This window comes from Penicillium lagena (genome assembly GCF_028827675.1).
Source record: "Penicillium lagena strain IBT 129212 chromosome Unknown utg000001l_segment0_segment0, whole genome shotgun sequence".
Lineage (NCBI taxonomy): Eukaryota > Fungi > Ascomycota > Eurotiomycetes > Eurotiales > Aspergillaceae > Penicillium > Penicillium lagena.
The window spans coordinates 409,216-428,959 of NW_026623222.1; the positions used below are offsets into that span (position 1 = coordinate 409,216).

General features: G+C 50.2%; 13 protein-coding genes across 13 annotated transcripts; 8 read left to right on the plus strand and 5 right to left on the minus strand.

Annotated features, from left to right (window-relative positions):
• Positions 1–949: 949 nt before the first annotated feature.
• On the plus strand, positions 950–2,431 carry N7510_000156 (indoleamine 2-3-dioxygenase; the record flags this gene model as incomplete). The annotated part of the gene is made up of 1 exon (XM_056972086.1): positions 950–2,431. One exon carries the CDS (start codon positions 950–952, stop codon positions 2,429–2,431), a length of 1,482 nt encoding a protein of 493 aa, XP_056837203.1.
• A 958-nt stretch (positions 2,432–3,389) lies between these two features.
• Positions 3,390–3,876, plus strand: N7510_000157 (cupin domain-containing protein; the record flags this gene model as incomplete). Its single annotated transcript, XM_056972087.1, has 2 exons — positions 3,390–3,415; positions 3,483–3,876. 2 exons carry the CDS (start codon positions 3,390–3,392, stop codon positions 3,874–3,876), a joined length of 420 nt encoding a protein of 139 aa, XP_056837204.1.
• Positions 3,877–4,401: 525 nt separating this feature from the next.
• Positions 4,402–5,418, plus strand: N7510_000158 (NADP-dependent oxidoreductase; the record flags this gene model as incomplete). Its single annotated transcript, XM_056972088.1, has 1 exon — positions 4,402–5,418. The coding sequence occupies one exon, from the start codon at positions 4,402–4,404 to the stop codon at positions 5,416–5,418; it is 1,017 nt and encodes a 338-aa protein (XP_056837205.1).
• A 441-nt stretch (positions 5,419–5,859) lies between these two features.
• Positions 5,860–7,332, minus strand: N7510_000159 (uncharacterized protein; the record flags this gene model as incomplete). Its single annotated transcript, XM_056972089.1, has 4 exons — positions 5,860–6,105; positions 6,162–6,317; positions 6,368–6,763; positions 6,790–7,332. 4 exons carry the CDS (start codon positions 7,330–7,332, stop codon positions 5,860–5,862), a joined length of 1,341 nt encoding a protein of 446 aa, XP_056837206.1.
• A 925-nt stretch (positions 7,333–8,257) lies between these two features.
• N7510_000160 (sulfatase family protein) lies at positions 8,258–9,778 on the plus strand (the record flags this gene model as incomplete). The annotated part of the gene is made up of 1 exon (XM_056972090.1): positions 8,258–9,778. The coding sequence occupies one exon, from the start codon at positions 8,258–8,260 to the stop codon at positions 9,776–9,778; it is 1,521 nt and encodes a 506-aa protein (XP_056837207.1).
• A 141-nt stretch (positions 9,779–9,919) lies between these two features.
• N7510_000161 (fungal specific transcription factor domain-containing protein) lies at positions 9,920–12,246 on the minus strand (the record flags this gene model as incomplete). The annotated part of the gene is made up of 5 exons (XM_056972091.1): positions 9,920–10,158; positions 10,245–10,443; positions 10,499–11,048; positions 11,107–11,769; positions 12,008–12,246. The coding sequence occupies 5 exons, from the start codon at positions 12,244–12,246 to the stop codon at positions 9,920–9,922; spliced, it is 1,890 nt and encodes a 629-aa protein (XP_056837208.1).
• Positions 12,247–12,773: 527 nt separating this feature from the next.
• On the minus strand, positions 12,774–15,229 carry N7510_000162 (Zn(II)2Cys6 transcription factor; the record flags this gene model as incomplete). Its single annotated transcript, XM_056972092.1, has 4 exons — positions 12,774–12,947; positions 13,005–14,630; positions 14,683–14,818; positions 14,868–15,229. The coding sequence occupies 4 exons, from the start codon at positions 15,227–15,229 to the stop codon at positions 12,774–12,776; spliced, it is 2,298 nt and encodes a 765-aa protein (XP_056837209.1).
• Positions 15,230–15,587: 358 nt separating this feature from the next.
• On the minus strand, positions 15,588–15,992 carry N7510_000163 (NAD(P)-binding oxidoreductase; the record flags this gene model as incomplete). Its single annotated transcript, XM_056972093.1, has 1 exon — positions 15,588–15,992. The coding sequence occupies one exon, from the start codon at positions 15,990–15,992 to the stop codon at positions 15,588–15,590; it is 405 nt and encodes a 134-aa protein (XP_056837210.1).
• A 123-nt stretch (positions 15,993–16,115) lies between these two features.
• On the minus strand, positions 16,116–16,356 carry N7510_000164 (uncharacterized protein; the record flags this gene model as incomplete). Its single annotated transcript, XM_056972094.1, has 2 exons — positions 16,116–16,231; positions 16,287–16,356. The coding sequence occupies 2 exons, from the start codon at positions 16,354–16,356 to the stop codon at positions 16,116–16,118; spliced, it is 186 nt and encodes a 61-aa protein (XP_056837211.1).
• Positions 16,357–16,751: 395 nt separating this feature from the next.
• On the plus strand, positions 16,752–17,303 carry N7510_000165 (uncharacterized protein; the record flags this gene model as incomplete). Its single annotated transcript, XM_056972095.1, has 1 exon — positions 16,752–17,303. The coding sequence occupies one exon, from the start codon at positions 16,752–16,754 to the stop codon at positions 17,301–17,303; it is 552 nt and encodes a 183-aa protein (XP_056837212.1).
• Positions 17,304–17,594: 291 nt separating this feature from the next.
• N7510_000166 (Branched-chain amino acid aminotransferase II) lies at positions 17,595–17,910 on the plus strand (the record flags this gene model as incomplete). The annotated part of the gene is made up of 2 exons (XM_056972096.1): positions 17,595–17,642; positions 17,719–17,910. 2 exons carry the CDS (start codon positions 17,595–17,597, stop codon positions 17,908–17,910), a joined length of 240 nt encoding a protein of 79 aa, XP_056837213.1.
• An 18-nt stretch (positions 17,911–17,928) lies between these two features.
• On the plus strand, positions 17,929–18,180 carry N7510_000167 (Branched-chain amino acid aminotransferase II; the record flags this gene model as incomplete). The annotated part of the gene is made up of 1 exon (XM_056972097.1): positions 17,929–18,180. One exon carries the CDS (start codon positions 17,929–17,931, stop codon positions 18,178–18,180), a length of 252 nt encoding a protein of 83 aa, XP_056837214.1.
• A 274-nt stretch (positions 18,181–18,454) lies between these two features.
• Positions 18,455–19,644, plus strand: N7510_000168 (branched-chain amino acid aminotransferase; the record flags this gene model as incomplete). Its single annotated transcript, XM_056972098.1, has 2 exons — positions 18,455–18,515; positions 18,578–19,644. 2 exons carry the CDS (start codon positions 18,455–18,457, stop codon positions 19,642–19,644), a joined length of 1,128 nt encoding a protein of 375 aa, XP_056837215.1.
• Positions 19,645–19,744: the final 100 nt, after the last annotated feature.

Below are 19,744 nucleotides of genomic sequence, written 5' to 3' on the forward strand. Positions count from 1 at the left end.
CAAGTTGCCGTTTGAACAACCAGAAAGTTAATCCCGTTATTTACTCTGCTGAATGTTTCCCGATGTGTGTTCAGACGCTCAGACCTTAGAGCTGCAAGCAACTCGATCAGGTTTAGCGTGTCAAAAATCCGGTACAATTTTGGCATCATGTGAGAAGGTTTGAGGGCACTGGGGTAATGAAAACCGGACATGGATTTATTATCCGCTGTATGAGTCTAATAGAGAACACTGATGTAGTGACGCTGTTATCGGTGATCTTAGCCAGGAATGGGCCTATTTTAGAGGGTTTGGATCTAACCCGTTCAAGAAGTTATCCGATGTGGGTCCCATTGTGAATCCCCGTTAAGGCTGGATGTTCCATAGTTAGGTGGATATGGCTTCCTAATAGAGAAGTTGTACGGAGTGGGTATATGTATATCGAGACACAATGCCTACTTACTTGCCATACTTTCTGACAAGAGGGGATGAGGATCCGAAATACTACGGAGTTTTGCCAATATCCTTTCGAATTTCCTCGTCACAGACCCGATTCGAACCAGGCCCATAGATCATGGATCCCCGTCCCGATGAGAGTGAAGTAAGTAATCGCTTGGATTCGCTACCACAAGGAAGAAGGCTATCTAATCACTCCCAAGGGCGGCGTAGGACCGAGACCGCTCTACCGACATATTCGGCGCCGATAGTCGCGGATGCCCAGATGCGTAAATTTTTCACTATATATATACCTTGAGATGATACCAGAGCTGTCCGTTACGACAGCACTCATAAGTGACTGCAATAAGCCATAACCTGTGATCGATTTTGACCACTTCGCCATTCACCATTCACCATTCGCGTTTTACCTCACGGCGCCTTGAGCAGAGCAGTAGATAGTTCTGCATCCGTTTGACTTCTCTCGCAACAAGTCGCTTCCGAACGATATTCCATCTTGGAGTTTTGATTTAAAACTATGTATCATCCCAACCCGTCGCACAAGGAAATCAATGGGCACACAGTCACTCCCAAACATTTCTATGTGGACCAGCGAACTGGATTTGTGCCGCCACAGATGCCTCTGCGGAGGCTTTCTGCTGAATGGGAGATATGGGAGGCTACTTTAGATGTTGCGAAATCACAGAAACTCAAGGCAGCTGAACAGGCTCTATCGTTGGATCCTCAACCGAAAATAATCGAGGAGGAGAAAGCACGGGCATGGAGGAAGACTGTTGAGAAAGTACGGATGGAAGTTCCGTCAATGAGCACACCTCTGATTGATTCTTGCCAGATGCCGGTCTTATCGATCAACAATCTCAAAGGATACGAAAGGGAGCTCAGAAGAGCACATCTTGTCCTTGCGTTCATAGTTCAATTCTATGCACATACCGTTCCCTCAACGGAGCCCATCACTGTTCCTCGGTCGCTCACCGTCCCTCTTCTCCGGGTCTCTAAGGAACTTCAGCACGCCCCTTATATTACCTATTCTGATCACGCTCTTAACAACTGGTCTCACAAAGAACCACGCGAGGAAGGAGCCCTTCCGACAAGCGATAACCTCCAGGCCCAGATCACGTTTACTGGGACCCCAGATGAGAACGAATTTCATATGACGGACATCCGCGTAGAACTGAAAGGCGCCGAAGCTGTCGAATTGATGAGGTTGGCCACAGACGAGATTGTAAGTAGCGTTAATCCCAATGTTGGGCGAATTACGGGGTACCTCAAACGAGCGGCTGCTGTTATTGAGCAGATGAAAGATGTTTTGATGAGTACCAAGAAACTAGTTAAACCTGAAGCATTCTACTACGGAATCAGTCCATGGCTTGTGGGGGCTGACGCTGATTCTTGGAATCGAAAATGGGTGTGGGAAGGTTGCCAGGAAGTTGAGGGCTCGGCAGAAATGCTGACAAAGATTAGTGGTCCGACTGCGGCCCAGAGCCCTCTGGTCCCAACTCTGGACGCATATCTCGGGCTAGAGGAGGACGAGAGCAAGAGCGCTTTCCTGGATCGCGTTCGTATTTATATGATTTGCGACCATGAGGCGTTTCTTCAGCACCTTAGATCAAATGGTCGCCCAATTCGTTCCTTCGTTCAGAAATTATCTAGGGAGCAGGGTGCGGATTCGCCAGTTGTGACCGCATATGATGCTGCTATCAACGCGATGAAGGGATTTAGAGATGCACACCTCATTATCGTGACGTTGTATGTCATAATTCCTGCCAGAGAAGCCAAAGCGAGGGCTGGAAATCCTGGAGTGGGTGTCACTATGTCAGCTAAATCGCCTGGTACCGAAGCTGGGCCAGAGGGGAAGATGGAAGACGAAAGGTCGGCGAATGTTGTTCCCGGAAAAAGTAACAGACACACTGGGAAGGCAGCATCGAAAGGTAAAGGGTCCCAGCTGATGGAATTTTTGAAGGGATTTAGGGACCAGACAAACCATGGTCGTGTCGGTTAATCTTATGTTGGCGAGTTTCTTTTCGCAAAATCCTGACTTTCGATTTTGACTTCATAAATAGTAGTAGGATCTGTCGAGAATTTGAATTCCTACAGATCACATACAGGGATTTTACCCTTCCCCAATATTCCTATTGTGCACTAGTGTTGTTATTGGTCAGTTGTTAGTTAGTTAGCCCCTAAATTGTTGGGCATTCCCAGATTTGGGAGGATCAGAGATTTATTGCTTCTTGAATTGGATTTCTATGCGGGACTGTTGTACGTCTACATTTTGACAGGATCCCTGTAATATAAAATGGTACATAGCGAACGACACATTTTCCAACTCACACTGAGACTCCTCGTACAATTCCTCCATCCGCAAGTATGGAATCTACTAGCAAAGAAAACCCCATTGTTCCTTGCTCTCCGGGCAATCAAAATGATAATCAGCAAAGCGTACAATTCACCGCCAAGGTCTACAACGTCAGTGGAGCAACCTTATGTGCACGAATAAAGGGCCGACTTTCTCGACACGATTTACTCAGTCCCTAGCCGCAAGCTCATTCATCCCCATAATATCTAGATGTCTCTGTCTCGGCGACTCAGATCCGGTATAAGACCACTCAATTGCTACCTACTGGAGATTGGTCACGCTCCGGTCTGATATATACGCAGTCTTCTCAACAGAGGCCCCGGATACCCGATTAGCCTATTAAGATATGTTTGGACTTCGAATGAGCAAACGTAAACCAGCAAATCAAGCGAGATTAACACTAATGGCTCCCATGTACCAATCCCAGGCAATTCTTCTCTAGTGGGTATGAGCGGTTGAGCGGTCGAGTTTACGTGCGATAAATCCCTCAAAAGATATATAAACACTCTACAACCATGGCTTTCCAATTCCACTTCAGTAATTCACACCCTGACTTGGAGAAAGACAACATTCTACACGTACAATATTCTTTCATTCTATTATCATGCAAGAACCAATCTACAATCCCGAGTAAGTCCCTAGAAAATCACAGCCCTCTCAAGCCTAAATGCAGCTCGTAATCTAAATATTTCACTAGGTGTCCTTTGGCGACGACCACCATCGCTTACCAGCATAAACTGGTCAACTGCCCCGGAAAGACCATTGTCGGAATGCTTGTCGAATATCCTCCAAACGGTGCGACACCCCCTCACCGTCACGGAGGTGCTTCTGTCTCCGCCTACGTGATCCGTGGCTCTGTCTTGAATAAGATGAATAATGATCCGATGAGGGTAATCGAGCACGGAGATTCCTGGTATGAGGCACCAGGCTGTCACCACCGGATTAGCGCCAATATGAGCAAGAGCGAACCCGCGGCGTTCTTCGTAAATTTTGTAATTGACTCAGAGGTTTTGGAGCGGGACGGTCCATCGGTGCTTGTGCAATATGACGCAGAGTATAAGGATATCATCGCACGGAAAATGCAGGCGTAAAAGTGGATCGGCGGGGGTCAGAAGTTTTGTCCAATTGTTCATAATCCACGTCAGTGGCTTCCTCGTTAGTTGTCTTTACTTTTGAATTTCATAATCTGTCGTTAGAGATCTTGTGCAATAGAGATTCCCTCATGGTTTCCGAAAACCTGCAGATTTTTCAGGTATAACGTTCCACAGTCACATAACGCTACAAGCCTTTTGGGCAGCGATGTATATAGCGAGCTGGTAACTTACTTCCCTATTCCCACATATTCCTGAAAGGCCCGGTTAGCAGTTTTCCAGCGCCATCTCTGATACTACTCCCGCGCTATACGTAGCTTGTTGATAGCCTATTAATAGGCTATCTCGAGAGTAGGACATGCTACGTCCTTTCCTATTTTGATACTCTCTTTCATCACGCATCACATGTATCATCTAGAATCACAAACTGCATGGATATTTAATCTGACGGTCGCATCATCTCTCAGATTGACTTCTCATCGCATTTGCTTTACTTATAGCGACTTAACCAACAATACGCACACCATGCAAGCCATTCGCGTCTATCCCGCGCCTCCCGAAACCACCCCCTATTCGCCCTCCAATCCCGCCCCATCTACCGCTCTACAGTTAGACCACAATGTGCCCATCCCAAGGCCATCCCAACTCGGGGAGCTTCTGGTCCGTGTCAAAGCCACAACCATCATTCGCGACATGTTAAAGTGGCCCGAAACCTACGCGCATGAATACTCCATCCCCGGCAACGATCTCGCCGGAATTGTGACCGAAGTCTTCTCGCCCGACAGCAAGTTCAAGCCAGGCGACAAGGTCTTCGGTATGGTCCATGTAGACCGTGCCGCAACATGGGCCGAATACACCGTCGTCAAAGAGGATGAAGTCGTCCTGATCCCGACCGCATTCACTTTTGCTCAGGCAGCGGCGTTGCCACTCAGCGCCCAAACCGCCTATGAGGCCTTATTTGACCACGCCCGAATCCCCATTCCCACTGTGGAGGAGGTCAAGACCCGGTCTGTATGTAGAAAAGCCCAACGGGTGCTGATTACCGGGGCTGCGGGTGCAGTGGGAGTGTATCTCATTCAGCTTGCAGCAGCGGCGGGCGTAAAGGTAGTGGCCGCTACCAGTTCCAATGCGCGCAATGAGGAGTTTCTCCGGAGTCTTGGAGTGGATGACGCAGTTGAGTACGGTATGCTGGAACGTTATCGAGGGGAGTTCGATGTCATTATTGACGTCGTTGGCGGGGAGCTGTTGGAGAAGTGCTGGGAGTATGTGACGGAGACGGGCCTGCTGGTTTCTGTGGATTCTGGGAGCTTCAACTTTGTGCAAGAGCATGAGAAGCGTGGCCTGTGCAGGACCGGTGTGCGTGCTTTATTTTTTATTGTGAAGGGCAGTACTGAAGCGTTACACTATCTTGCTGATCTGGTGGAGGTGGGAGCCGTCCGATCTTTCGTGGTGGACGATTACCCCCTTGCCAAGGCACCAGAGGCGTACGATCTTGCGAACGGACGGTATTTTGGACGTGGAAAATTCATCCTTTCCATCTGAAGATGACCATGCTTTGCTATATATTCAGCTTTATCCATGTTAGAACCTTCAAAACGACCTCCACTGTTGGCAGTACATGTTAATACGGTTAGATCAGATCCAACGGGGAATGAAGTCACTTCATACTACGGATCGGCCATGCTATTGATCGAAAGTCATTTTGATGTTACCAAGCACTGCCGCACGTTCAAGATCATTTTCATTTGAGACCGCGACGATTTATATTTTTCGTGTGTGTTCCTTCGCGTATCCTCGTCAATGGGCTATGATCATTCATCCACTACCCTGAAATCGGACCAGCCTGATACAAGCATCCAAGGAGATTCTTAGGCGGTCATTAAAACCATTGACCATTCCTTGGGATCATTTCCATCGACCAAGGCACGCTTTTTCTCCTAAGACTGCGAAACATCCCTGCTAGCAAGTATTTCTCATGCAATTTCAACGTGTTTGTGCTAATGCATCGTTGGTGGTTATTCGCCTGTCAAACGATCCTTGTAGAGTAAAACTCACTTTAGCATCGGCATCAGACAACTCCACTCCTTCCTGCGGTGGCTTTTCATCGGCCAACCCGTGTTTCTCCAGAGTAGCAATAAGCTGTCCTGTCCCGTGGGTTTGATACTGCTTGAACTGCCGAGCCCCCAGCTTCGCCTCAAAAAGCTCGTCGACTTCTTCAAGCGACCGGCCCTATCTTGAATTACTACCAGCGAATATAAACCCGGAGAGAAAGTATTGATGCTTACCTTGAGCTCTGGGAAGAATAGAAATCCCCAGATAATAGAAAAAGCCGCCACAGAGCCAAATATCCAGCCAATCCCACTTCCCATACTAGGCAAAACGTAGGGGGTGACGAAGGTAACCAGGAAGGCTCCAGCCACATCACACGCTGTTCCGAACGCCTGTATTGCAGGTCAGCCAAAGTCCATGGAGGCGAAGGATGAAGACGCACCATGATCTTTTTTCTCATTCGTACTCCTCCAATTTCTGCTCCTGTCAGAAAAGCGTTGTTCGAGGCAGAAATACGAGTGAAGGCTGGCAGAAGAATGAAGCAAGCGATGGTCGTGTTGACTTCATTCTGGTTCATAGAGGGCACAGTGCCCAGCCCCGAAGCAAGGTAGAGCAAAAAAGTGCAAACCGCACTTCCATAAATCAAGAGAGGTCTTCGGCCGCTGATATCCAGAAGCACAAGTCCGATGGCGCACCCAACCACTCCAACCACCTGGCCAACCATTGTATATGTAAAAGACATGGATCCCATGCCCTGCTGCACGTAGAAGGTGGCCGCGTATGACTGTACAAACTGATTGCCATTCATCTGCTCGAGGACGAATAAGGTGGCCGAAATCTAATCTGCGTCAGTGGAGTTCACACGTATCGATGAATAGTGATAGTTACCCAGGTCCGTCGCAGGTAGTTACCCCGGAAAAGATCAAGCCAGGAGCCTTGGTCAGAAACTTTAGATTCTTCCAGGAGTTTTTCAATAGCTTCTGCTTCCGCCACCGTGGCTCCTATCTGTACATCTTCTGCAGGACGAATCCGGTCGAGAGCGATCTGGGCTTCTTGTTTTCGTCCTTTTAGAATAAGCCATCGAGGCGACTCAGGAGTCCAAGGAATCAGACCAAGTAGGCCAATGGCGGGAATGAACTGCATAGCCGTGGGGACCATCCAGCCTTTTTTGGTGGAGTCAGTCGCGTATGCCTGTGACATTCCAGCTCCCCAGAGATTGCCCAGTGACGAAACCATCATAATCGAGCCAGACAAGATACCTCGCGTTGGAGCTGGAGATGTCTCGGCATTGTAGGACGGTACCGCATTCTCGACTAGCCCAACAGCGAAGTAGGCGACCATACGACCGACAGTGAATTGTGCCCAGTGGTGGGCTGTGAGCTCGACTGCGTATAGATCGTTAGCCATCGCTCATGTAACGCCAATGTCAAAGCACGCATACTGATGAGGGCCACAATCTGAGTGCCGGCCGCGGCATACATGGTTCTCTTGTAACCAGTCTTCTCAATAAACAGCTCCGACCCAAAGCAACCCGTGAGTTTTCCGATCCACGGCAGTGAGTTCATCAATGCTTTTCTTGCCACCGGCAGCTGGAATGCCCCTTGTCCATCTGCAACGCCAAATCGGCTGAGAAAAGACGGCAAGGCCTGCAATGAGCCAAAGGAGCCAGTGTCACTGGCGTATCGTCAGTTTTGGTCATTCTATACCAAGCAAGAGAGGGTCTTACAGTCCAAATAGCAGGGCTCCCTGTAAGAAAACCACTGAATTGAACAGCAGGTACAAGGTGAGATTGCGCCACATATTAAGTTAGTTGAGGAGGTTCGTAGCAGACAAGACATGAAGAGCAGCTGGGATAAATCGGTTCCCTTGGGGTTATATATACTTCGCCAAATTAGGGATGGCCGTGTCCATGACTGCTTTATCCCCAGATCTGAGCACCCCCAGACCCCATGGTGTCGTGATCGAGCCAGAGCATGTCGACACTTTTCTTCATTTGGGAGGGAGGAAGTCGGCTCGGTCGGGTCGCGGTTCTCGGTGTGCCGAGGACCCACCAGCATTATTGGATATACTCAGGAGACAGGGTAAGTACTATACTAATTGGGCGAAATAATAGTAGTATATTCCGGCTCGGATGGCTCAGCAATCTGTCACTCCACCCTTGGACGGTTAGCCTATCTGACGATTTTACTTGGACCTTTCGCAATACACCGATAACCGAACGGTTCGAGCCGACAGAAAGGGCCTCAGAAACAGAATGAGGCTTATCAGTATAAAGCTCAAAAGCCCGGTGTTTTCGCCAGCTTCCTGGACTGCCCGCCACTCCCGTACAATCATGGCGACTGAGCACAGAAATATTATCCAGCTTGTGGCAGATGACCTCGGCCTATTCCTCGGATGTTACGGTGCCAATAATATCTATACGCCAAATATAGATAAACTTGCAGCATCCGGAACCAAGTTTACAAACGCCTTTGCCAGCACGGCATCGTGTTCTGGCAGTCGCTCAACAATTTACACCGGTCTGCATACCCACGAGAATGGTCAATATGGGCTTGCACATGGGTGGAATCATTTCCAAACCCACGATCATATTGAGACGCTACCTCAGATCTTCAATGCTTTGGGATACCAAACCGGGATCATTAGCAAGGTGCATGTTGGCCCCCGAACAGCTTATCCATGGGAAGTCACCGAAGAGAGCGATACTCGTAATGTGAATGCAAATGCAGCCCGTGTTGAGGCATTTTTCGACAAAGCCAAAGCCACGAACCGACCCTTTCATTTGACGGTTGGATTCAGAGACCCTCACCGAGACCACACGAGACAAGGGTTTGGCAATGACGAGGCAGATGTGGCACACATCCCAGTGCCCGATTATTGTATGTCAGACGTGGATATTCCTTTCTATCTCAGTGACGTGCCTGAGGTGCGGCTTGAACTGGTCGAATACTACAAGGCGATCAGTAGGATGGATTTTGGAGTTGGCCTGATCATGGACGCACTGGAAAAATACAAGCTGGCTGAAAACACCCTGGTTATCTTCGTCAGCGACAATGGAGCCCCATTCCTTAATTCAAAAACCACTTTATACGATGCAGGAGTCAAGCTGCCCTTGATTGTGAGATGCCCAGGATCTGCTCGCGGAGTGGTCAACTCCAACATGGTTTCATTTCTGGACATTTTACCCACTTCTCTGGATTGGGTCGGCGCAAGCGAGGCAGATATCAAGACAGACAACTTGGGAAAGTCCCCAAAGCGGCTGGGGCATTCATTCCTCTCCATTTTGGAATTATCAGAAATCCTTCCCGGGCAGGAATGGGCGCAGCATGTTTTCGGCTCTCACACGTTTCATGAGATACAGAACTATTGGCCCACGAGATTCCTTCGCACCCCACGCTTCAAATATCATCGGAACATTGCCTGGAGGCTGGATTTTCCTTTTGGTACAGACCTATATGGCAGCTTATCGTGGGAGGGCATTCGCAATGCCGGAGGTTCGGTCATGATCGGGAAACGCCCGCTGGAGAAATACCTTTTCCGAGGACCCGAGGAACTTTTCGACCTTGAGAACGACCCAGAGGAGGTTAACAACTTGGCTTCTAATAAAGAATACGAAGCTTTGCTCCTTGAATGTCGTTCAAAGGTTGAGACGTGGCAATATCAGACAGGAGATGTATGGCTGCTCAAGGACGGTGTGTCAGTCATCACCAGTGAGGAGCATCGGCGGCAAGGAATGAAGTTGCGAGACCGATTTGAAGTTGATCCTGTTAATCCTGGCAACCAACAAGGGCCACATTGGGTGCCACCATTGGTCCAAGCGTCTGCCGCCAACGATCAGTTTCTACCGGGATGAAATATCATTGGGGTCTGTCAAAGGTGTATCTGGATTTCTACTGAGCAATTCAAAATAAACATGGATGTGCAATTGAGTATCGTTAGCTTTCTCATCTAAACTTGGTCAATTGTAATATAGAACTGACACATAAAACGGGATTCAGACTCCGCTGTAGGGTAGATCCGATGGTGCAGTGAAAAGCTCCAACGGCGGCCACATTTCTTGGTATTGAGACATTGGGTGAAAGACAGCCACATCCCAAGCCCCCTCAAAAGCATTAGTCTGGTTCCACCATGCTCCGTCCTGTAAATTAGGATCACCAAATGCAGTATTCATCGGAATAAGGGCATCATCTGGCTCCTGTGGCATGGGTATGAAACCTGAACGCGCCGGGGGTTCTGCGATCGAGAGGTGGGCAAGGTAAGTGATCCATCCACAATCGAATTATGTGAAGTTGATATTTGTGCGTTCCTTCCATGTTTACCGCCCACAAAAGGCATATCCTCTAACGCATTTTCGTCCGTCAACTGAGAGCGGTTCAACATGCTGTGTTTAGAGATAATTTGGCGACGGTTGGCCATCGATCCGATTGCAGGTCGAGCATGAGCACTATGTTCTGGTAACTCTTCGTCCGATGTTGAGACCGAATTACCGCGTTGCACCAGTGTACTCAAATCGTTGGCCTATTGGCCTGTTAGCCCTCCTGGAGAAAGGAAAACATAAAGCTGGGTTGCGTACAATCGTTGAAACGGTAGGGAATATAGCTGCGAGACCCCTGATAAACAGTATACAGCTGTTGACTTGCTGCATCACCAAGCTAAATGGGGCAACTAATGCCTGTGTATCTGTTGGGGTCGCATGGATTAGGATCCTGCCTGCCTGATATGCACACTCGGCTGTCTCCATATCTAGCAAGACGGTGCCAGAATTGATTCCTGTGACCAAGGAACAGATATCGGCAATTGCGCGTGCATGTTGAAATCCCTTGGCTTGGCAATCTAGAACAAATTGCGAAGGAAGTTGATCTAGTGTTCTTTGGGGAAGCGACTCTCGAAGATTTGCAAGAAAACAGCGGTAGAGATCGCAATGGCATTGGTGCCACCAGATGTGGATCATGATGTACCGCGGAAAAGACTTGGAAAAAGCTCTTAAATGGAAATTCTTCTCTGAAAATGAGATGGAATCAGGTAGCTGCAGGGAGAATTCTTGCAGGCTAGAATCCAGTTCTCCAATGCGGCTCGGAATTGTTATAGTATCTTGTGTGGACGAAGCAGCTTGTTTTGTGTATCTACGTTTGAGTATACATTAGCAGTTAAGAATGGCAATATATTATACATGTTACGTACCGCAGGATACTATCACGAAGAGACATGACGCGAATGTAGTAAGCCAAGAGGCCAAGGTCAGTCGACCCGTCCGTTGCGCCATCTAGCAGTGTGTTCGGACCAGGAATATCAAGTTCAAAGTTTGATTCCTGGGAAGGCAGATGGATATGCATGACATTGGATGGGCAAAGGGTGAATTCAGGCAGGCCACCTGCGAGCATGGTGTCGAGGATATAGATGCCCCACATGAGACGACGGCGTGACTCTTGCGCGAGAGAGCAAATGTTTGGATTATCATAGTTCAACCGCAGAGCAAAAGCAAACCGGGTAAGTGTTCCCATAAGCATCAGTGCCTCCGTAAAGACGCCAGTCCACATATGATATCGGATCATCAGTAATAATGCCTGTGCCTTGAGAATAGTCGGTCGCCCGAGATCGCGAACAATAAGGCGCTGTGCAAGTTGTGCACATTGTGTCCCATAGTTTGTTCCATGGCGGTCGATGCCCGGGAGACAGGATGTGATAGCCACAATTGATAGCAGGAGACTGCTGTCTGCTTGCCCACTATTGTACCATTTCAGTAAAGAAGCCTGATGTAAGAAGGAACACGCAGGTAAGATGTGAATATGCTCGAAATAGACATCCAAGGCGCGCTTTACGCGCTCGGGTGTCAAAAGATCTGATCTGCAGCATGCTTGTAAGCCTCATAAGCGCAGCTTTTGGAGTTCATACAAACATACAGATTATTATCTGCCGTGGCTGCTTGGCGGAGCCGGTCTTGAAGCCGCATTCTGTGATTGGATTCGCCGTCCAGATTCTCCGGTATATGGTGCGGTAACCTTTCTTCGCGATCTTCTATGACCTGAGTGCCAGACGTGGGCGCCGGGTTAGATCTGCGGCGAGGAAAAAGAGTCGGGTATACACAGTCAATCCCTTTCTCGCGGCAGCGATGGCAAGCCGGCGCGTTTCCCGAGCACCGAACTTTGAGCTCATGACACGCGACGCAGGCTTGTCGAACACGACATCGGCGAAGTCGTCGTGGGCCTGCAGAACTATCCCGAGTCTCGCCGTCGCGGAAGGAGCAGTCGAATCCCAGTCGTTGGCAATTGCCGCATACTCGACGTTGTCCGTCGCATCGCACTTTTCGCATCCGACATTCATGGCATGTCCTCCTCACCAGTTTCTCCATACTAGATTGCATGGTGCCAACATCCCTAACATAGAGGGACCTGGTGGACTTTGCGGGGTGCGATCTCAACTCTGGGGTTGTTAAGGTATGAAGACTTGCGATGCTTTCCGGCTCGGCCGGGGTCGGTTCGGGCTTTCTGTGGTGGAGTGACCGACAGCCGAGTAGCCAATCATATCGTATGATTCCGACCTGTCCATAGCGTCTAGATGTTTTTGTGACGGCCTAGCGCGCTAGAGGGTTGAAAAAGGGGATTTTCTTTTGGTTAACTCGTACGGTCATGCGACGGAGTGTTCTTTTTTGCCCGGACTACGGTCGGTCACGCGCAATAATGCTGTTTAGTATATGTACTGGTCCTTTTGGTCAGCTAGTATTACGGGCCTCGAGGTCTACCCTTCACATTTTCACTCGGAGACTAATGACCATGTACCAAATCGCAGCGACTTTCTCCAGATATTGAATCGCGTGTTCACCTTGTCAGGTAGAGTCAGCAAGCGTTTCGCTAGGGATCCCACACAAATGATCCATCTAAGCCTAAGAGAAAAGGATCGCTTTGAAAAAAGTTGAACTCGGCCAGCGTGGATAAGGGATCAGTTGCATCAGATATTTCAGGCTGGGACACCGACGTAAATTGCGGTTCGGCTTCGGAAGTGAGCATTGGCTTAATTGACTGACCCTATAGAAATCCCGTTAGAAAATATAAATGGAAAAACACTAGATTTGATGAACCAACCTCATGCCTCATGTGCAAAGAGTCCAAGCCAAGAGATTGCTCACCGAGATCTGGAAGTAAGTGTTGTCGGCATCTCGACAAGGCATTTTTGGCTCCTTCGTACATCGCGCCCGCTTTTGTCCGGGCTAGCCCACGCGCTCGCACGGATTGTAAAACGACGGCAAGAAGAAAAACATCCTTGAAGCTGTTCCCTGTATCTCCAATCTTCCGAGTCAATCCATCGAGGGCATTTTCAACGGTGCGGGTCAGACTGGCTTTCATATGCACTATGCCTCCTGCACCGGGGACAACTGAACGATTTTGCTCAGACATATTTGCGGATTTCAAATATCCGCAAACGTTCAAAGCTGCCGATAAAATGTCGGATTTGAAGAGAACTTGGAAAATATCCCAGTACGCGTTCGAGTTGAATACGTCTGGGTCAGCCACATTTGGATCAAAGCAGTCCTGGAAGGATAGCATCACCAACGATGAATCTAGGCACAATTGCTGAATTTCCGAAACAGCTGGATTATCGCAATCCCCTTCCCTGACTATAGACTGATAGAGGCAGAGAAGTGGTCGCCGGGTATAAACATCCAACAAGACGCGGTTCAGTAGGAGACCGGGTTCGTTGTCCCTTGGAGGGGCATAATCCATTTTTAATGGCGTTGGGATTTGTCGCAGGCACTCTTCCAGTTGCCGACCATGCTTCAGCAACTCGTCGAAATCAATTTCTGAGATCCCGTTGCTCACACAAGTCATAGCCATCATTCGGCGGGGGAAAGAAGCAGCCAATGTGATTTGGCTCAAGGAATCCGTCCATTCATGCAAAGGTCTAGAAGCGGGAAGTTCTGTGGTTGATTCGTCAAAGTCACAATCGTTGAGATTAGCCTGAGTCATATGACCAAATTTCATTCCACCGTTCATGACGGGCAAGCCGGATTCAACAGATGTCTGTAGGTCCAGTTCCATGATCGTAATCCACAGTCGGCGCCTGATCTCGGCTTGGAAAGCAGATATCTCAAGCGTGGTGGAAGGATCTACGTGTAGGCCAATCGACATTGCCGAGCGAACAAGTGTTCCAGATGCCCGCCAAATCTCTTCGGACGATACTTGTTGCAGGCGTCTCGCTAATATTAGAAGTGCTTCAACTTGTAACGTGTCAAGCTCGGCCCGTTGCTTGCGACTGAGTTTTCGGTACCATTCTTGAATAAGATTCACAGCTGACAACTTCAAATATTTCCAAGCTGAGGAATCGACGAGTTTCATATTTTGGTCCTCTAGCGAGACCGACACGGCGAGGACTGCTGTAAGCTGAGGAATAAATGCCGACGAATGATAGATTTCATGGTCAGAATCATCCCAAAACTCCGTGTACCGGCGTTGAAAGGATGGAACATGCAAAATCCGGAGAGCTTTCTCGAAATTCTTGGCATATGAGTCCAATAGCTTATCACAAACCGCTTTTGAGGGAAGGGAAATTCGGAGTTGTAATATCTCTGGAGAACTCTCCAAGTGCGAATTTGATTCTGGCGAGACCAGTGGCCATTGCGACTTGCTTTGAAGGAACTGCACGTCCTTTGCGAGTCGCAGGAGAGTCGGATCCTTTGTGCATTGGCCGATGAAAGCTTTGGCCTCTCCAAACTACATAGAAAATCAGCCAGAGACCATATGAAATGCACAAAGATTAAGCAACCTGGTCCAGAGAGATAAGCCGACTATTCTGCCCTTGATATCGGGTTCGCGACGCCTTGACCAGAATAGTTCCCGCCCGAGGTGCCGAATATGCTGATTGAGTGGGGCTGGCTTCAATCTGTTGGCTGCTGCTCTTACTACTACTTATTAATGACTGGTTAGTGTAAATAGGGCCACTGTTCTTACCCAGGTTCGACGGCCGAGCGGCTATTGGCTCCAGGAAGGCACGCAGCTTCAGTAGTATTTGAAAGTTGCTCCTCCAATCTAATCACTCTTTGCTGTAGATCCTCAATGATACCTATAGCTGCTCCATGCCGGCTTTCGGGTTGTAAGTCTCGTTCTCGGTGGATGTCATCTTCAAGTCGGGTTCGCTTTGCCTGTGAAAGAGTGGGGAAGGGCGCGCCCGGATGGTAAAAGCAGACTGCAGGGCATCCGGCTTTAGTGCAATTTTGGCACGGCGCCACCCGATCGCATTTGAGCTTTTTCTCTCTGCATCGCAGACATGAGACTACCGGGCGCGGTCGTTTGCGCGTTGAGGCGTCATCCATCAGCGGCCAAGATGCGTCTCAAAAGGACTCCCTTGCCCGAAAACCACCCGTCATGCACGAAGACCCGTGTGCGCGATCTGATGCAGTAGTAAGGTGACAAATCAATGAGCTTTGGCTGTGGAACGAATCTTTGACGCGATTTGTTTGGGGCGAAGTCGGCGCCAAGCTTTCGTTGGAACTGCGCTCCCCGCACATTTGAATGGCTGGTTAACCGGCCCGTCGGCTCTCACTTAGGTCTCCGATGTGTTTAAATATTCTATCCGCCTTCTTCAACCCGAACTTCTAATTCTTATTGAGCAAGATCCATTCACTAACGAGACACGACTACTAATCCAAGATACACTAGGAAGCCGTCCCATCAGTTGGTGATTACGGGCTCGGTATTGTCCCACTGGTCGGTCTCTGTAGCATCAACAAGCCAAGAAGCAACGCTTCTGCGACTGGTTTGGGCCATCAATGGCACTCCTTTGCCATGATTCGGCCACACTTTTACTTTCTCCGTGTCCGTGTCCACTAACCGGGATGGTCTGACCAAAACGTAGGTAACTCCAGAATTCCGGACCTCCTGCTCAGCCTGGTTGTGATCGAGATATTGATGGCTCATGTTGGACTTGGACATCAGAAGGCGTAGCACACAATGCATATTGGGCCAGGAATCACCAACACCAAAAGCTTGCAGAACAACGAGTTTTGGAACCCCAAACTCCTTCATTGCCGCAACAATATTTGCATTGCAATTGGCCATCAAGCGCGGAGGTGCCATTGGGGCGGCAAAGGGGCTATCCGATTCCCGGGGGCGTTTAGTGTCACGATTACTGCGGCGGGGAGATCATATTCAAAAGCCGCTCTCACATCGGCTGTATTGGATGGTGTGCCTGCCTCATGGTTAGCCAACAGCAGTGGCGTTCTTGGTGAAGTCATCTTCACCTTTTATAGTATCTAGACCTGCCGGCATATCTTCCATTGCTGACAAATTCCTAACTAGGGCAGTCACTTTGTGTCCTATTCAGTGTTAGCTGCGGGCCTAATGTATTAGTGAGGAAACCGATATACAAACCTCGATGCAGAAGCTCTTCTGTAGTCAACTTGCCAGTCCGCCCACTGCCACCGATGATAAGAATCCTCATTTTTATATTCGCAGGTGGGATTATTGTTGCTAGACAGTCTATCTTCGAGTGTAGCAAATCAAGACTCTGAAATTGCTCTCACACAGCTTCAATTGTCACTTTTATACACCCAAGCCAAATCGGATCTCCGAGAAGTTATCGGATCCGGGCCCGGACGAACCGGATCCGAAGTATTCCAGGCGTCCCACCACTATGGAGGTAGCACAAAAATAAAGAGAGCTAAGAGCGTCTTATAGAGCTTTCTGAATAGTAATTAACTACCATTCATCCATTTCAGGCGATAATGAATCTGTTGTTATTGTCTCACCGCTTGCGGCAATGATCTGCTTCCCCTGATCGTTCGATCACGTCGTGGCCAACGCAACCTCGACCTAACTACAACTCCCTCTCCAGCCATGGCTTCCTCCCTTGTCCTCGGACTCCCAAAACTCTATTCAAGCAAGGGTAATAAGTGCGTGCCCCCGGTCAATGGCTGGATCATCGGGACCTGGCACGTCACCCACTCCAGTCTTCCGCTCTGGAAAGGCAAACGCAACGTCAATATTACCTACGAAACACTGCCCGCCGACTCATCCGGAGTGACCAAAATCGATGACCTAGTGAGGTACCAAGCGATCGGGTCAGAAAAGATCAAGTCGGTCCATGGGGTGGACACCCCGAGCCCCGGAAATCCCGGTGCCTGGGATTGGCGCGGCAAAGGGTGGCTGGTGATCGCGACTTCCCACTGGGAGTGCCTGGGCTTCGGCCATGCCGGCGAGAATAACCAGTGGATGGTCACATACTTTGCCAAAACCCTCTTCACTCCGGCTGGCATTGACATCTATTCGCGAAATAAGCAGGGGCTTCCCCAAGCGACGATCGATGAGATACTCCGCACTCTCCGAGAGTTTGGGGTCACAGAGCTCACGGATCTTGCCAACAGAATCTTCCAGATCCCGCAAAACTAGAGCATTCGATACAAATGGGGGGGATGACTTCACGGCCGGCTTTTCCTTCTGACATCTCATCGTGATCGCATCCACACACCCCTGATCCTCAGACAGCACCGTCGACTGTGAATTGTCACATCAGGCGGCAATGTGCAGTCCCCGCTGGTGTGTACAAACCATCAATTACCGCGTCGACCCATGGTGGTTGTCATGCCTGGGGAAGGCAGCACGCCCCTACGACTCGTCGTGCCGCGGACAGTATCCAGCCCCATCACCCAAACGGGATACAGGCCACATCCTATAAACACCATGAAGGCACTTCAATGGATAGGCACGCGCATGGTAGAGGTGGACGTGGTCCCCAAGCGGAGGTCTCGGCCGGGATGTGGCGGGCGTCTGGGGCTGCGGGCCTGTAGGTCTAGCGGTGAAGCAGCTAGCCAAACTTCGGGGAGCGCGCAAGGTGTCCACGGTTGGCAAAGATGTACAGCGATTGCGTATTCCAGAGGATTTTGGCATGACTCCCATGGACGTAATAACGCATCCGGACGTGGGCGATTATCTGCTGTCGATTCAGCCTCACGGGCTCCAGCGTTCAATTGAGGCCTCCTGGTTCCGAAGCACATAGTCCTCGCCTCACGCGGCCATGCGAGCCATTGGACTGGAGCGTGACAGCAGCGACAGTGTGGCCGCTATCATCAGGGCCACGCGCAATGGCGCTGATTGGCGATTTCTTCTTCACGAGGTGTATCCACATCGGGCCCTGACGCTCCGAGGCAGCCAGGCAGCTCCACAGCGGTATCAACCATTCCTGCTCAACCTGGCCGTACAGGGCCGTCGGGACCCGTCGTGGCTGTTCACGTACGTGGACGAGTTCGAGAGCATATCGCAGCGATAATACCGGGTTGCGTGCCACGAGATGCCCCGCGGGCTCAATGTGCTTGGTGACAGCATTCGGACGCAGCGAGCGAAAGAAGGCCAACAGCGACTTGGTGATTGACCAGAATGGATAGTCTTGATTTATTTAATGAATTGTCTATTATCTATCCATGTATTTTCGGTGAGACCGTCCGGAATGAATCACTAAGCGGAAGATATAAATAGTTAATATTCTGCCCCGCCACTCTTTCCTCTCTTCTTTTTTTCCCCACATAATCATCATCGTTATCATCATGTTCCCTCCACCGCCCCTCGACCTCGACTGGAACGACATTGGCTTCAAAGTGCGCGAAGGTGCGTAGTTGGTAGAGAAAAGCCAATTGGTGATGGCTCCATAACTGACCGACATTCCATAGTGCACGGCCATGTCGAATGCCACTTCTCGCATTCCGACGCACCCGCGTGGTCCGCGCCACAATTCGTCGCCTCGCCTTTCCTGAATGTGCACGGCATGGCGCCCGGCCTGAACTACGGACAGCAAGCCTACGAAGGCCTCAAGGCGTTCCGCCATGCCAATGGCAAGATCACCATCTTCCGGCCCGACCGCAATGCCAAGCGCATGCAGACCTCCGCCGAGGTGGTGTCCATCCCTCCCGTTCCGGAGGAATTGTTCATCGAGTGTGTCCGGCTTGCCGTTGCCGCCAACGCCGAGTTCGTGCCCCCGCATGAGTCCGGCGCGGCGATGTATATTCGGCCTCTGATCTTTGGGTCGTCGGCGCAACTGGGTCTGAGCCCGCCGGACGGATACACGCTGGCTGTGTTCGTGATGCCTACAGGCGTTTATCACGGCGCCCATGCAGTCGATGCTCTCATTCTGGAAGACTTTGACCGGTGTGCGCCGCACGGGACGGGCGCTGCCAAAGTGGGAGGCAATTACGCCCCGGTGCTGCGGCACAGTGACCGCGCTCGCCGGGAGGGATTCGGCATTACACTGCACTTGGACAGCGCGACTCGCTCTGAGATAGACGAGTTTTCCACTTCGGCATTCCTGGGCGTTGTGCGCGATGGCAATTCTGTCACGGTTATCCAACCCAATTCCCAGAATGTGATTGACTCCGTGACGGCGGCGTCGGTGCTTGAGATCGCGCAGGGCTTGGGATACCGCGTGGAGAAGCGCCGCGTCACCTACGAAGAGCTGAGCCGCTTCGACGAGGTCATTGCTGGAGGCACGGCGGCCGCCCTAGTGCCGGTGAAGAGCATCACCCGGCGGTCTACCGGTGACAAGTTCGAGTATCGTTGTGGTGCTGACAGCCAGGGCGGTCCAGTCGCTGCGGCGCTGCTGAAGGCGCTACGTGGAATCCAGTCTGGGACGGTCGAAGACACTCGGGGTTGGAACTATGAGGTGCACGCCCCGCCTGCTGGATGGATGGAGGGCGCCAGTGGACACGAAACAAAGGAACGCTCCGGCACCAATGTTCCGTAGACGGCCAGTACCGCGATAAACAAAATTGGGAACCTATTGATTGCTGTCCATCCTACAAATAAAGAAGTAGAACGAGGTGTAACCTCGCAAGAAGAAAGAA